The 17017-nt window shown below is 37.7% G+C and overlaps 1 protein-coding gene across 4 annotated transcripts in view; it reads right to left on the reverse strand.

The window, feature by feature from the left end:
- The window catches only part of CDK14 (cyclin dependent kinase 14), a 547463-nt gene that overhangs the window by 398356 nt on the left and 132090 nt on the right, over positions 1-17017 (reverse strand). For all 4 annotated transcript variants that reach the window (XM_019716536.3, XM_074340704.2, XM_074340703.2 and 1 more), the window contains one exon: positions 6314-6408. In XM_019716536.3, coding sequence (XP_019572095.1) covers positions 6314-6408 — 95 coding nt within the window. The remainder of the gene's footprint in view (positions 1-6313; positions 6409-17017) is intronic.

A 17017-nucleotide genomic window follows, 5' to 3' on the forward strand; every position in this document is an offset into this window, starting at 1 on the left:
AATCATGCTTCTTGCCTACACAATATCCTCACTGTCACTTTTGTCAAAAAGATCAGGCATTGTTTGTTTATCTGCTGCAGGCTAACTGAATCCAGCTGTCCCAATGAACCAGTCGCTAATGCCTTACATTCTTCCTCTAAACAAACTCAGGGCTGAATCTGCAATTTGGATAGGTTTTAGGGGTTTTAAAAATAAAATTAACAGATGTTGGTGTGTGGGCTATTATCCTCCTTGGCCTAGGTAAAGACAAGAACTCTACTTTTTCAACTTTTACTTACACACAATAAGCACCCGATCTGAAACCCACTTGGGGCAAAGCAAACCCACTTCCATTTACTCCATTAACTGTTTTTTCAAAGTCCAGTTTCTCTTGAACGTCGTAATGCCGTATGTTGTGCATTAAATTGCAAATCTCACACTGACTGTATTATCACACTGTGATGTCATTTTCATACCCTGTAGTCAGTGTGGAAACAGGCTTGATCTTTGGAGTGAGCTGTGATAGGTAATTAGCTTTGGCCTGAGGACACAAAGTCAAAAAGAAATCCAAGCAGACCTAAGGATAACCAGAGAGTGGGCCTTGGGTGCACCCTGCATCAGAGCTCATACAATGTAATCAGATTTGCCTCATTCGTACAGAGTACCCATTGGTGGGTAGTAACCTCCCGGGACACTGGAAGTCAGCATGACCGTCCAGGTGTCAATACATGAGATGGAAACCAGTGAACCAGGAGTCCTGTGTTTTCCATCTGGGCATTTCTGACTTTCAGAATTCTTCAGACTCCTCCTGATAGTGTTTCAATGGCTTTGACCTTCAGGTCAAGCAGTAAGAGCTACCTCTTTAATCTCACATATTCTAAAAAGGTGGTTAAGTGCCACTGTCTTTCTTCTGACTGCTGCTTGTTTTAATTAACAGCATTTCTTCTCCCTATTTCTCCCGGGGCTTTGAAGTCGTCTTTGAAATGTACTTAGTATATTTTAGTCTTAGTTTGGGGTAGTCTCTCAATTTAGAAGGTCGTTTAATTCAACTTCAATAATTCAGCACAAATTGGCTGAATGAAACGCTGAAAGAAGATTGGCACTTTCAATCACATACAGTCTCATGTTACATAAAGTGAGCAAATTCCTCCATTGTTCCTATTCACCTCTGAGATAACAATTTAGGACTGGCACAAACCAGTGTGGGCAGGCTTCTCTGTTTAGCAGGCTCCCACAGGAGTAAAGCTTTGCATCTTTACCTCAACAGAAACAGAAGATAAGCAAAGTAAAAAAACAAAACAAAACAAAAACCAGATATCAGGATCACCTGTGGGATAACTTAGTCAGAGTAAGTCCAATACTATAATTCCAGAGACGGAACCAAGAGCAAGGTTTCTCCCTCTCTAAATTAACACTAGACGTAACAGAAAAGCAAAAGCAAGCGGCTCCAGCCTCACAGCCCGCATACCTAAAGTAGGAAGGAAAAGAGGACTCTGTCCCAGGCAAGAGTAAAGGCTCACGGCATCTCACCACTTGTGGCAGGGCGCAATAACCCGGGGAGTTCGGGCATCTGGAAGGGAGTGAGGTGTGCTCCACCAGCAGATCCCGGGGCACTGAGGAGCATATGTGTCCCACCGCATCTCATGTTTGGGAGTTGAGGTCACTGGTGATCAGAGCTTTTGTCTACCACAGCCATGCATTCATAGACGCTCACATAATAACAATCCACCAACACTTCCAAATTATATGCCTTAACGCCAATTCCACTTTAACACTCAAACATAACACTTTCGCTTAATCAAAATTTGCACAATAATCAAAATGAATCAGTTTGCTCTTACTTGAAAGGCCCCCGGGCTTTAACAAATTCAGTGGAGTGTCTAGTAACGAAGGGTGAAAATCTCATTGTATTTCCTTGGAGAACCAAGCCCCAAAAGGAACTGTCCAAGGAGTCCTACGAATGAATACACACAGTGATGGGGGAGGCTTGATTGAAAAGCAAATGAGGCTGTGAATTCAAACGCTGGCCACTGGAGAGAACATATTTTAAATACTTTAGTCAACTCCATCCTCCCTTCCTTCCTTTTGAAACGCCTACCATTTTACCTGCCCTTTCTTATTGCATTCTTCCTGATAGAGAGTATGTTACATTCTAACTTTATATAGAGAGTACTTATGTATATGGACCATCTCCCTTCAAGATTGTTAAGTTTCCTGACAGCGGAATCCGCATCTAAGATACCTCTTTTTCACATACAGCATAGAAAGGGCATAAAAACAACATAATAAACACTCATAATTGTTGAATATGCTCAGAAAATGTTAACAAGTGTCTTAATGTACGAAGTCCCTGGGAAACTGTGAGGTAAAAAGATGAGGTCAATTTAAGACATTTTAAAATGCCACGCTTTAAAATGCTGAGTATTATACAATACATGAGTTTTTAAAACCCTCTATTAATTGCTGTAGGGATTTAGAAGAGAGAACATAATCAGGAAACCAAACCAGGACAGTGACTGGTCGAGGGATCATAAATGGTCTCCTTTCCCCAAATATAAACACAAGCCTGCACAAAGAAAACAATTAAGAACCTGGAGAACATTTGTTTAAAAAAGAAAATCTCTACTCAAATATGAAAATGTGGGAAGTTCAAAGCTTTTTTTTAAAAAAAAAAACACAACTTATTTTTGAGTGTTGTATATCGATATGGTTGTAGATAACCAGCCATAATCGATAGAGCCAAGCTCATTACCAAGGGGGTTACACAATACAGGAATCTCTGTCAGATTCTCCCCAGCCTATGTGTCCCTACAGGAATAGGAAACTCAAGAGAACTAAAAAGTAATAAAAAGCCTTGCTAAGTTTCTAAATTAAGGCTAATAGCAACAACTACTATACCAATCAACAATTACACAAACCTCTTGGAGGGTGGGGGGAGGGAGAATGTCCTTTGCTTAATTATTTAAAAAACCACGAAATAAAAGATGGATTACAAATACCGAAAGTAGGAAAAGAAGAACATTGTCGTAAACACAATGCCGAATTAGTGAGGTTTGAAATTCCTAATTGGATTGAATTGTGTTGTCCAAAAGAAATATGTTGAAGTTCTAACCCCCAGTACCTCAGAATATGACCGTATGCGGAAAGAGCGTCTTGACAGAAGTAATTAAGTTCAAATGAGGTCATTAGGCTGGGCCCTAATGCGACAGGAAATGTCCTTATAAAAAGGGGTATTTGGACACAGAGACGGACACATGGAAAGAGGACACCATGTGAACATGAAGGCAGAGATCAGGGTGATGGTTCTAGAAGCCAGGAATGCCACAGATTGCCACGCACTGCAGAGGCTATGAGAGAGGCAGGGAGCAGATACTCCCTCACAGAATTGACCCAGAAGGAACCAACTCTGCCAACACCTTGATATTAGACTTCTAGACTGCAAAACTATGAGATGATAAATTACTATGGTTTAAGCCATGCAGTCTTCGTTTGGCAGCCCTAGCAAACTACTACAATAAGGTTCATGGCAAAATCCAAAGTTGACACACATAAATTAACACATATATGTAAAATGCTCTCAAACCAAAAATCAGCGAGATCTCTGCAAATGCCAGGCAGTTTTATTGCAAGAGAATGATAGCTGCTCTTGGAAAAGATGCTACAGATAATGTTTAGAGATGGGGGCAGTTCATTCACTTATTCTTTTCTTTAGATTCCGCATATAAGTGAGATCATATGGTATTTGTCTTTCTCTTTCTGACTTATTTCACTTAACATAATGTTCTCTAGGTCCATCCATGTTGTTGCAAATGGTAAGACAGAAACAGTTTTGGAAACATGGAGGAAAAACAGAGGGTTGCTAGAGGGGCGGGGGGGTGGGGATAAGGGGAAGGTGAGAGGTTTTGGGAACGTACAGAGGGATAGTGGATGGGGGGAGGGGGGTTCACACAGTGTGAGGGATATAAATGATAAACGTCTAAGTTTTGCTTTGTCTTGTGCACCTGAAACTAATTAATTAAAAATAAATAAATAAATAAATAAATAAATAAATAAATAAATAAATAAAAATTAAAAAAAATAAAAAATAAAAAGATGGGGGCAGGACTGCAGACATTTATGGGAGAGTGGTTAGGAATATAGTAACAGGAATCCCAATGCTTAGCAGGCTCTTCAAATCATGCAGCACCAAACAAATGCAGCTCTCTAGTCCTGCTGGATGGCATGTAACTGTTGTTCTCTGGCCTGACCTTGTCACCTTAAAGCAAGCAAGCACAGGCAACCTGTCACCTCTTAAAGGAGGTGAGTGGTCAATGGCTTTCATCTCCAGCCGGTGCAAATTAAATACTACATGTGAACAGCAGGCTTGAAACTGCTTGAGAAACGGTGACGAAATACATTTAGACCTGCTGGAGTGAAAAGTATTAACTGTCCAGAACCATCCTTCTCAAACATTTCAGGTACTTAAAAGGCAGTCTTTCTTTTATTCAGGCATGGTAAATGGAGGATTATTCAACCATCTCCAAGACTGTGACATAAATCTTAAACATTTAATAGAGTTATTAACTTACATTTGGAAATCAGCTGAGCACATCTTTTGTGGGAAGGCATTTCAAAGTGATTGGTTTGTTTCTTTATAATAAAATAGTACGTTTGCTTCTGTTGGACTCAGAGCACATGTGAGAACCATCTGGAATATTCAACAAGGACCAAGTCTTTTCAAGGAAGGCCTTATACTGTGGAAGCAGTGTAGTCTACTGATTAGGAGAAGAATGTCTTCAAACCAACGAGACATGCACCAAAACAAGTATTGCCACTAACTACCTGTATGGACTTGGACAAATGGCTAAAACGCTCTACGAACACAGATTCCTGGTCAAGGGGAGATGATGCTAAGAGGACCTATCTTATAGGGCATTGTGAAGAGTAAATGAGACAATGATTACACCAGATTATATATAACATAATTGCTTAATCCAGCATTGTTATCTTCACATTATTAACATTAAGTATACAAGCAATTTTTATACAGTAGAGTCATAACTATTTTTCTTTAGGAAAAAATATAAAATTTGAGACACAATTTCTACTAAAACTAGCACAACCATTTAGACTATTACCATTGCATTCTATAATGCTCAAGTAATATAGGTAGTTGAGTCATTAACAGCCCTCTAGATTTTGTTGTTATTGCTGTTTATTCCTTATCATGTTTATGCATCATTCAAATAAAAAACACAGACCTTTTTTTTTTTTCCAAATACCTAGGATCTCAAAACTTATACTATTATTTTTGACTTATAGCATTTCTGCACTTCCTTACTTATATATCTTCCTTTATCAGGAATATTCCTTCATCTTAATTCAGAAACCATAAACAAAGGTATTAAGAATACATTCCACAAAAGACAAAGATTATTAAATCAGCACATTGTCAAAATTTCTAATTATGTGTTTAAAATCATAGTTCAGAGAGTTTTCTTCTACATCTTTTTTTATCAGCTTAGAATTTCCTAAATTTTACAATGACTTAATTGAGACAAAAACAGGGATGATTTACAAAATTATTTTTCAACATTATTTGGTAAAGTGATTAAAGTAAAACAAGGCTTGTTTGTCTCCAGCAATTATTTCAGAAATAGCATTAAGTTTTCTTAATAAAGGAATAAGCTACACGCCACCAAATACAATAACTCTGTGCTCTTAATCAGTCAGGGAAAGGGAGGGAGTCTATTAGAAACGTGTGGGTGAACTTTTTAAGGGTCTAAATCTGTGCCCTCACTCTGGGAAGCATAAGGGAAGAGGACAAATGGGGGGAAAGTTGTTTCTCTTTGTGAAAATATATGCAACATGATGCCAGAACAGACAGGTAGAAAAAAGAAAGAGTGTGCAGTATTTTTAATTAAGTAACATTTGAAAGACGGAATAAAAGTTCATTTGTAATAAAAGGACATCAAAAATGGCCAATACATTTAGCTTTGTCAAATCAGTACTCTTACCCTTAAGCAAACGCTAAATCTCCATGAGAAATTAATCATATCCTTTACCTGGAAACAAATTCTCATCCGAGGGTTCCAACTCCAATGAGAGAAAGAGAAAACAAAGTTGGCGGGAGGAGATAGGACAGGAAAAATAAATTGGATAAGTCTACAAAACTGTTTGCTAGCAGGGAAAACCAATTCTGCTGAGTTTTACTTGTTAAAAGAACAACAATAGCAACAACAAAAACCTGAGAGGGAAATTTATTATACATTAAATAAAAATTATTTAAATATAGTTACTTAGTATTAGGAGATCATATTTTACATGTCAAATATTCAAAAACTAGTGAACTTACTTGCTTTTCCCTTTGTATACTGTAGCATAAGATCCTTCCCCTAATTTTTCCAGTTTTTCATATGAGTCAGCTTTTCCAAATTTGGGACTTGTCGGCTAAAAATGGAGCAGAGGATAAACAAAACAGATTGTATCAAACTAATTAACAATAATCCAATTTTGCTAAACATATACAGATCCTCTCTCACTTTTTAAATAACTTTTTTCTGATATGACTGTTTATTTTTTAAAAACAACATAGTAAATATTCAGGGTACAATACTAAGAAAATACAAATGAACACAGTGTAGAAGTTTAAATTTACCCAAAATCTAACCACCAAGAGGGAACCACTGTCAATATTTTGATCTCCTTCCAGTATCTTGATGATTGCTTTTTTACATAAATGGGATTATACTATACGTACTGTCTTATAACCTGCTTTTTTCCACTCAGTAAGTTATGAATATTTTCCATGTTATTATATAATTTTCTAAATTAGCGTCTGGCAAATCCCACCCACCATCCGTTTTTGTGTATCTCATAAGCTTCAAAAGGGTTTTACTTTTCTTAATGGGGAATGGGGGGGGGTGAAAAGAATAAAATGTCATAGCATGTGACAATAATATGCAAATAAAATTTTAGTGTCCATAAAGTTTATTGGAATACAGTCGCAAACATTCATTAACACACATAAAGTTTATTGGAACACAGTTACACATATGGTGTTTCCCCGAAAATAAGACCTAGCCGGACAATCAGCTCTAATGCATCTTTTGGAGCAAAACTTAATATAAGACCCGGTATTATATTATGTTATATTATATTATATTATATTATATTATATTATATTATATTATACTATACTATATTATATTATACCTGGTCTTACAGTAAAATAAGACCAGGTCTTATATTAATTTTTGCTCCAAAAGATGCATTAGAGCTGATTGTCTGGCTAGATCTTATTTTTGGGGAAACACGGTATTCATGTCTTACAACTCTCAAACTACAACAGAGTTGTAGTTGTAACAGAGATCACATGGCCAGCAAAGTTTAAAATGTTTACTATCTGAACCCTATTGTAAATCACTGTATAAAATTCAGTCATACAAAGGTATTCCTCCATATCTTTCAGTGATAATGCAAAAAGATAATCAAAAGCATATCATTCATATATCATGAATTAATACAAAAGAAACTCACTAAACCAATTCTTCAGATTTAACAGTGACAAAATAACTCTTCCGTGAAAAATGGTACATCCTGTCACAACCATAAAAGTGCTAAGAGTGGGTTATCTCATCACTCTTGCTATGCTCAACACCCACCTCAACTTTCACCAGAAGGCAAGAAAAGGAGAATGCTGTCCTCCATAGGAGCAAATTTTAATATCACTTTAAAAGAGTAAAACCAAAACATATTAGAAAATGATACCTATATAAGGAATTAAAAGCATCTAAAGGGATGATAAATTGTCAAATCCACAGTGATAATGGGAGAAATACATCACTCAGACATCAACAGAGCAAGCGGACAACTAATATATAAGGGATATGTGGGTTTGAATACTGTAATTATTATACATATTAATATACATTCAAATATATATTTAACATTCACACAAAAAAATGACCATAAATTAGACACCAAAAGTAACCCCACAAAAAAACTCAATATTGCAAACCACAGAAACAGTTCCAGTTACTTTTTATAAACACAATGCAATAAATCAGAAATAAAGGATAAAAGGAAAACAAGATCCAAGATGGTGGAGTAGATAAACACTGTGCCTGCTTCCTTTCATGAACAAATTAAAATTACAACTAAATTACGGAACAGTCAACCTGGAGAACCATCTGAAGTCTGGCTGAACAGAAGTTTCATAACTAAGGATATAAAGAAGCCATATCGAGACTGGAAGGAAGGGCAGAGATGTGAAATGGGCCCCAAACCTCCTTGTGGAAATTGAGAATCAGGAGAGATATCTCAGCTGCGGAAGCTTCCCCCAAAGGAGCGAGGGACTCCAACCCCACAATAGACTCCCTAGCCCCAGTACTGGTGCCAGGAAGAAGAGCCCCCACAGTATCTATCTATAAAAAAAAATGGGGATTTCCACAATCCATATGGGACAGAAGGCTGAGGGAAACTCAGGCATCCTCTGAAAGGGTCTGCACACAGACTCTCTTGCTTGAAAACACTCACCTTGAGCTCTGGTGGAGGGACAGTAACTCAGGGGGTATCAGAGACATCTGGGGGACTGACTGAGTTGTGTGGCTTCTGGACGAAGGCTGGAGGACAGTCAGCATTTTCCCTGTGTGGGGTCCTTCTCCCAGCCAGCCTGCAGGTGGGCACCCTTTTTCCTGTGTTGAGCCTGCCTCCTACGCTTACGGCCAAATCTGAACCTGATTGGTCTGGTGAGCTCCACAGCGCTACCGTGCTGACTCACTGAGACCCCTCTCCACTCAACTCCCACAACATCTGAGGCAGTTTCTCTCCAGCAGCCCACACCACCCACATTGCACTCTTCCTTGGAAAACTATTGAAATCCGCAGCACACAGGCTGGCAGCAACTGGCCTCGGTATACTCTGAAACTTTTGCTGAGTAGCTTTAGGTTCAGCACGGGCACCAAACCAGAATTTACATTAACCTGGAGACCACAACTCTTCACACTCTAGTGACTTCCTAAGACCCTGCCTCACCCATTTGCGGCTTTATCAGTGGCTGAACCTTGAGGGAGCTGGCAGGTAGCAGCAGGCTTCAGGTTGTTCTGGCATTTTGCAGAGATACCCCAGGCCCTGTGCTGGTGGCAGATGTCCTCAGTTCACAGTGTGGCCTCTCCCACCCAACTCCAGGTTTAGCACAGGGAGCAAATAACCTCGGATCACTTTGTAACTCCTACCAGGTAGTCTCAACCTGGTCATAGGCAGTAGGTGACCTGGGCCTGCACTGGAGCCCCTTACCAGAGGCCCAGAAACAACATATTTGGAGATTGGCTTCAGACCACATCAGAGCACCACCCAACTAGCCCCACAAGTGGCACACACATAGGGTGGACTCAACAGACATCAGAGACCACCAGAGACCACAGTGGGCAAATCCCACTCAGTAGGGTAAACCACCCACACAGTAGCCTGTAAACTGTGGACGTGGCCAAATCCCATATGCAATCAGCCTGAGGGTCAATCCCACTAATTGACGTGCCCATAGCAATTAAAGCTCAACTATAACAGGAGGGCACATACAACCCACACAAGGGACACACACAGGGCACCCAGAGCAGGTGACCAGGGAGACTGTGCCACTGGGCTCCACAGGACACCTACTACCATGTTTCTCCGAAAATAAGACAAAGCCAGACCATCAGCTCTAATGTGTCTTTTGAAGCAAAAATTAATATTAAGACCTGGTATATATTATATTGTATTGCATTGTATTGTATTATATTATATAAGACCCGGTCTTCTATTATAGTAAAATAAGATTGGATCTTATATTAATTTTTGCTCCAAAAGACACATTAGGGCTGATGGTCTGGGTAGGTCTTATTTTCGGGGAAACATGGTACATAAGGCCACCAGGCCAAGACTGGGGCATGTGGCAGATCTACCTAATATATAGAAACAAGTACAGAGAGGCATTCAAAATGAGGAAACAAAGAAATACATCCCAAATAAAATAACAGGAGAAAACTCCAGAAAAAGAACTAAATGAATGAATGGAGGCAAGCAACCCACCAGAGACAGAGTTCAAAACCATGGTTATAAGGATGCTCAAGGAACATAGTGAGAACTTCAACAAAGAGATAGCAAGCATAAAAAAGCACATAGAAACCATAAAAAAGAACCAGTCAGAAATGAAGACTACAATAACTAAAATGAAGAATGCACTAGAAGGAACCAACAGCAGACTATCGAATCAGTGATATGGAAAACAAGGTAACAGAAAACACTCTATCAGAACAGAAGAAAAAAGAATCCATAAAAATGAGGAGCGCTTAACAGTCCTCAGGGACAATATCAAGCTTAACAACATTCACATCTTAGAAGTACCACAAGGAGAAGAGAGAAAGCAAGGCTTTGAGAACCTATTTAAAGAAATAATGACTGACAACTTTCCTAACCTGGTGAAGGAAATAAGCATACAAGTCTAGGAAGCGCAGAGTCCCAAACAAGATGAAAACAAAAAGGCCAACACAAAGACACATTACAATTAGAACGCCAAAGTTTAAAGACAAAGAGAGAATCTTAAAAGCAGCAAGAAAGGCAATTAGTAACTTATAAGGGAGCTCCCATAAGACTACCAGCTGATTTCTCAACAGAAACTTTGCAGGCCAGAAGGAATTGGCACAAAATATTCAATGTGACGAATAGCAAGGACCTACAACCAAGATTACTCTGCCCAGCAAGGCTATCATTTAGAATTGAAGGACAGATAAAGAGCTTCCCAGACAAGAAAAAGCTTATGGAGTTCATCAACACCAAACCAGTATTACAAGGCATGTTAGAGGGACTCTTTAAGATGGAGGAAAAATAGACCAAAAATATGAAAAATAAAATGGCAATAACTACATATCTATCAACAATTACTTTCAATGTAAATGGGCTCAACGCTCCACTCAAAAGACATAGGAGGGCTGAATGGATAAGAAAACAAGACTCTTACATTTGCTGCCTACAAGAGACTCACTTCAGATTGAAGGATACACAAACTGAAAGTTAAGGGATGGAAAAAGACATTTCATTAAAATGGAAATGAAAACAACAACAAAAAGCTGGGGTAGCAATACTTACACCAAAAAAAATATATAGACTTTGAAACAAAGGTTATAACAAGAGACAAAGAAGGACCCAATAATCCCACTTCTGGGTATTTATCTGAAGGAACCCAAAATGTCACTTCGAGGGGACCTGTACATCCATAAGTTCATTGCAGCATTATTTACAATAGCTAAGATGTGGAGGCAGCCTGGGTGTCCGTTGATAGAAGAATGGATAAAGAGGAGGTGGTACATATATACAATGGATTACTGCTCGACAATAGAAGGGAATGGGTTCTTGCCATCTGTGGTGGCATGGATGGACCTGGAGGGTATTGTGCTGAGTGGAGTGTCAGACAGAGAAAGACAGATGCAATGTGATTTCACTTATATGTAGAATCTAAATAACAAAATAAACAAACAAAACAGAAACACACTCATGGATACAGAGAATATTTTGATAGTTGCCAGACAGGACAGGGGTTAAGGAGGTGGGTGAAAAAGAGGAAGGGATTAAGTACAAATTGATTGTTACAAAGTAATCATGGGGATGTAGGGTGTGGCATAAGGAATATAGTCAGTAATATTGTAATAACCATGTATGGTGTCAAATGGGTATTAGATTTATTGGGGTAATAGATGGGAGGGGGTTGGGGGCAGGATGAAAAAGGTGAAGGGATTAAGAAGTACAAATTGGTAGTTACAAAATCATCACAGAGATGTAAAGTGAAGCACAGGGAATATAGTCAATAGTATGGTAATAACTATGTATAGTACTAGGTGGGTAGTAGACTAGTCAGAGGGATCACTTCTTAAATTATACAAATATCTAACAACTATGCATACACCTGAAATCAATATAAAATAAAATTGAATGTCAAATGTAATTGAAAAATTTTTAAAAAGGGGGGGAAGGGTGATGGGTGATAAGGGGTTCAAATTTCCAGGTATAAAACAAATAAGTCACAGGAATGTAATGTACAGTATAGGCAATATAGTTAATAGTATTATGAAAGCATAGTATGGTGCCAGATGGTTGCTGGACTTATCATGGTGATCACTTCTTTAGGTATAGAAATGTTTAATAACTATGTTATGCCCCTGAAACTAATATGATACTGTAAGTTAGCTATATTTTTAGTAAAAATCTTGAAAATAAATAAATAAGTAGCACTGAGGACGTGACATTTTAAGACCCATGGGATGTGGCCACATCAACACATGAAAGAAAAGTTAAACATACATGCACATACTAGAAAAGAAAAAGGATTAAAAGTAGTATGAGTTAGACATTTAAGCTGCAGACAGAAAAGGAACAACATAGTACATAGTAGGAAGAGATTAATAAAAACACTGGACCACCTATTCTTTTCTGTAAGAAACTTACTTGTAAAGTACTAACCATACGTTGAGTTGAATCAAGTAAAACTTAATGGAAAATTACACTCAAAATCGCTTGACTAGTCCTATGTGGGTTATGTTCTCATGCATTTTTCATCACCAGGAAGAAACAGCTTGTGAATGTTACACTTTACCATCACCCTCCTGAGCCCAAGTTTTAAATAGAAATTTTAAAACCTATATTAAACTTCAGTATAAAATGATCTTCAATGGGGAAAATATTGTGTTCACAGTTCCACTCTAAATTATTTAAAATCAGAATGAGAAGTCTGCTTGCTTTTGTGCTCCTTTAAGAATAAATCCAATCTAAGTTGAATAAAAAAGCAGCAGCAGAAATTATCTCTTTACTCATATTAGGAGATAAACTGCTAATGCGTATTTAGAGCAAGTACAAGACACAGTTACACAAAATTTGTAAGAGAATACTTTCTCTTCCTGGAAAGACACAAATAATTTCTAAAAATGATAGATTTCACTCTTCATGAACTGCCTATATAACAGAGATGATGTAATCATTTTGAGACACATCATATGAAACTTATGAGTTGAAGAAATTGAATTGAGGAAATTAGAAAAACAAGTGGAATATTTTTTAAAACGTAGTCCATTTATCCACAAGAAAAATCAAGCAAGAGAAGATGCTAATGGCACAAAGTAGTCGATTTATCTAATTAAATAAATTTGGATGCATTAACTGCTATAGTTAAAATACATTCTATGAAAACTGTGATGGCAGAAAATATTTCACCACCTTTGGTGGTAATACAATCAATGTTATTTGTCCTGTGAAATGGATATATAAACATTATGAAAATACACCATAATTTACAGATCAGTCATGCTAGTTCTATAGCAAGAATTGCATACATGTAATGCCTTTATAAAAGTTGTTCTAGTATACAAAAGAATGAGCCAATGAAATACGCCATGTCTACGACATAGTCTGAGCTGTAGGAGTTAGATTCTTGCAAAATTGACCTCTTATTTTAAGTATGCGGTAATATTCTGAACTGTAATTACTATTCATATAAATAAGGCCAAGTGCTAAGTCTTTAAAGAGGCAATAATAAAACCATTCCTATCAAATGAGCAAAATTAAGAATAATTCAGAAGGAGAGATCCTATTTTGTTTAATAATTAAAATTCAAGTCTTTGGTTTCTTTTTTTCCCTTGTAACTTTATTACGTCATCACATTTAAATACAGATACTAGATCAAACCAGTATGTTGTCAACCCTAAACATTCTCTTTGGCTCCTTGACGACAGGCGCATGGATGGATGGGAAACAGCTTTATGGGCCAACTATGCCTGGCTTATCACTTCGCTACTTAGGGTACAGGCTTGAGATAGCACTTTAGATAACTGGAAACCCAAAGGGCTCATCAGCAATTGCTAGTGGACACTAACTGCACAGACACGTGGAATTTAACGAGATAATGTTAATACAGTTGTGTGTTTTTTTAACAGAACAAAGGTACAGAGAACTGCCAATTGTCTGGACCAGTGGAGGGGAACATTGGCATGGATAATGAAAAGCTGAAGATAATATTGCGGTTGAATGGTGTCTGCCACCCTGCCCTTACTAGCTCTAGTTCATTATTTGTGTAATCAACAAAAACAACTAGCTAATATCCACTGTTTACTGTGTGCCAGGCTTTGAGCTAATCCCTTTAAATACATTACCTACACGTAATCCCTATGACACCACCCTGAGGTTGGTTTTATGCAATCCTGAGACCTGAATGGGCTCGGCCATCTCCAGCTGCTCACATGACAAAGTGACAATCACAGCGGCGGCGGGCAGTAGTGTTCATAAGAGTCTCTAGCAGTGTGGTCAGACTAGAAAAGATGTAATGAGCTCTCCAGCAGCAGTAGAGGGAAAGACGTGTTTCTGTGGCTTCATTACATGCAAGGTAAAAAGACTGCTGTAACACCTCACTGGTGCAAGAGCCTCACTACCTTTGCCTTTTAAAACTGTAGCAACAATGAAGCAATGATATCTGAGAACAAAAGAACATTTGCCAACTGTCATCACAATTCAAGTGACTGTATAAGTAGAAACAAACTGCAGCAACAGACTTCTGCCAGCTAGTATAGAGAAGGCTTTCTTCTGATGCTGTTTATTTAGAAGCAGTTTTAGTATAGCACATGTAAATTATAATCCATATCAGATGAAATAAAAATGAGGGAAGCCCCCAGGTTCTTTCTTGGGCCTAAAATAGGGAATCAACCCGAAATGATAAGATATTTCTTCCATCATGCAAATGAAGAAGATGAGCATGAGTCTTCACCTGAAAGGTGATTATGGTTGGACAATGTTCCATGGCAAAGAAATCCAAACCAATGAAGGAAATTCTTGAACGGATCTCCTTATTTAAATATATCACAGTAGATGTGTTTGAAGAGGGTGTTATTTTGGATGAATCAGTGGAAACTGGTCTTCATGTGCCTGTCTTATTTCCTTCCATTCTAAAGTTATAAAAGAATGGGGAGGGGGAACCCCTTTATCCTCTCTGATTATAAAACAGTAATTGGAGAATATTAAATGAAATAGAAAACTAAAATTAAACTCACCCCCTCACAGATGGGTCATATTAACATTTTAATATATTTCTTTCCAGCCCTTTCTTCTGTGTATAGTTTTAAAAACATATTTAGTGTTATAGTGTATATGTAATTTTATATTTAATTTTTTCACTAATTATATAAAAATATTTTTTTTCTCCACATCATCCTTCAAAACCAGATTTATAATGGTGTTACAGTGTACCATCATGTGGCTGAACGATAACATTTAACAAATATCCTAAAAATTACATGGTTTCCAGTTTTCACTATTAAAAATAAGGTTATAGTGAATTCCTCCGATGTATATCTTTGTTTGTAACGCTAAGTTTTTTAAGATAAATTCTTGAATTATTGAATATTTTAATCCCTATGCTTTTGCCATATAGGAAATGTCTGTCATTCCTCATATGTGTATTCATACTTTAGTTCTTAAGAACTTAATATTTGAATTTTAGATTTTGCTTACTATCTTTTATAAATCAAACTGAAATATCAATTAAACTTAAGTATTACTTCATAGTAAAGTCCCCTAATCAAAATTATTGTTACAGGTGTAGCTGAAAATTTATAACCTAACACTCTGTGAATTAAATGAATTTCTCACTGAGAACTACCATTTAAAAGATGTGTGCTGTTATAAATGTGTTCATGTTAAATTGTTCTTGTTACCAAAACATGTAGTCCCCAGCTGTGTACAAGTCTCACTCTAGTTAGGTGTTCAAGAAGCGTCTCCTTCAGCAAGAAGGGGATGGGCCATGTGGAGACCTTTTGGGCTCCCATAGCTTTTATTGATTGTCATTATTCCAAAGAGAAGCCAAGACCCTTTACAGACTGAAGTTCATCCAGAGAATATTAAAATTTCCTCATCCTTTAGGGTAAAGTGTTCTCTCACTACCACATGATTCTTTCTACAAAAACCATTCGCCTATGAAACGAGGTGCTATCTAAGGTCATATCCCACATGCTGTCTTTGGTAAGGAAAACATTCCTCTTTCACAACAACAAAAGCAGAGAACTGACTGTTACTGAATTCTGTCAGGATGCTTCAAATCATAGAAACTGAGACATCTTTGCAAGAGCAGAACTCTTCTCTTTATATTTATAAAACTTTACTATTTATAAAACTTGAAGGGTTGTCATTTAAGTGGCCAAGTGATTCTTGGTACAGAGTACTTCTATTTAAAATTTTAAAACTAAGAGGAATTTTTGAATAAATCTTTGACTGGAAAGAAGGGAAGGAAAGGGAGGGGAAGAAAGGGGAAAACGAAGGAAGAGAGGGAGGGGGAAGGAGGCAGGAAGAGAGAGGGAGAGATAGAAAGAGAGAGAGAGGAAGGAGGGAGGGAGGGAGGGAGGGAGGGAGGGAGGGAGGGAGGGAGGGAGGGAGGGAGGGAAGAAGGAAGGAAGGAGATCTAAGATTCTTGAGTGGAATCAAAAATGGATTTTCTTTATCATTATTACATTGGTGGAATTTTCCCATGGAGATCTAACTCCTACCCAAATGGAAGAGATATTAAATTATGCTTAAGTCTGTCATCTACTGAAGTCTCATTCCTAGAGGCAGGAATGTGTTTTTGAACTGTATTTTTATAAACTACATGAGTATACCTTTGTGTTCATTGTAATTATACTTTGATGTGGCTATAAGAATGTCCAATTTCACCTTGAATTCACTGAAAATTGATTTTAACCTTCATACATACCCTTTAAGACTGTTGATGGCCACATGAATTGCAGGAAAACCACAAGTTAAGGATCACTTCTCTATTACAATATACTGTAATTGTGAGAGTGGGTGTGACGGTAAGGTGGGAAGGCTTCCCTAGAACTACCTGACCTCATTAAACAAGGATTTGAAGTGATACCTGCTTTGGCTAATTTTTCTTCTGCCTTTGATCTCTAGAACATCCTGCATTTCTAGCCCTATTAAACACAGCCACACAAAGGCAATTCACATTTGATGGGTGGGTTGGTTACAAAATAGATCTAGATGCTACACA

Source organism: Rhinolophus sinicus, chromosome 4 (genome assembly GCF_057876585.1).
Source record: "Rhinolophus sinicus isolate RSI-liver-muscle chromosome 4, RSI-T2T, whole genome shotgun sequence".
Classification (NCBI taxonomy): Eukaryota; Metazoa; Chordata; class Mammalia; order Chiroptera; family Rhinolophidae; genus Rhinolophus; species Rhinolophus sinicus.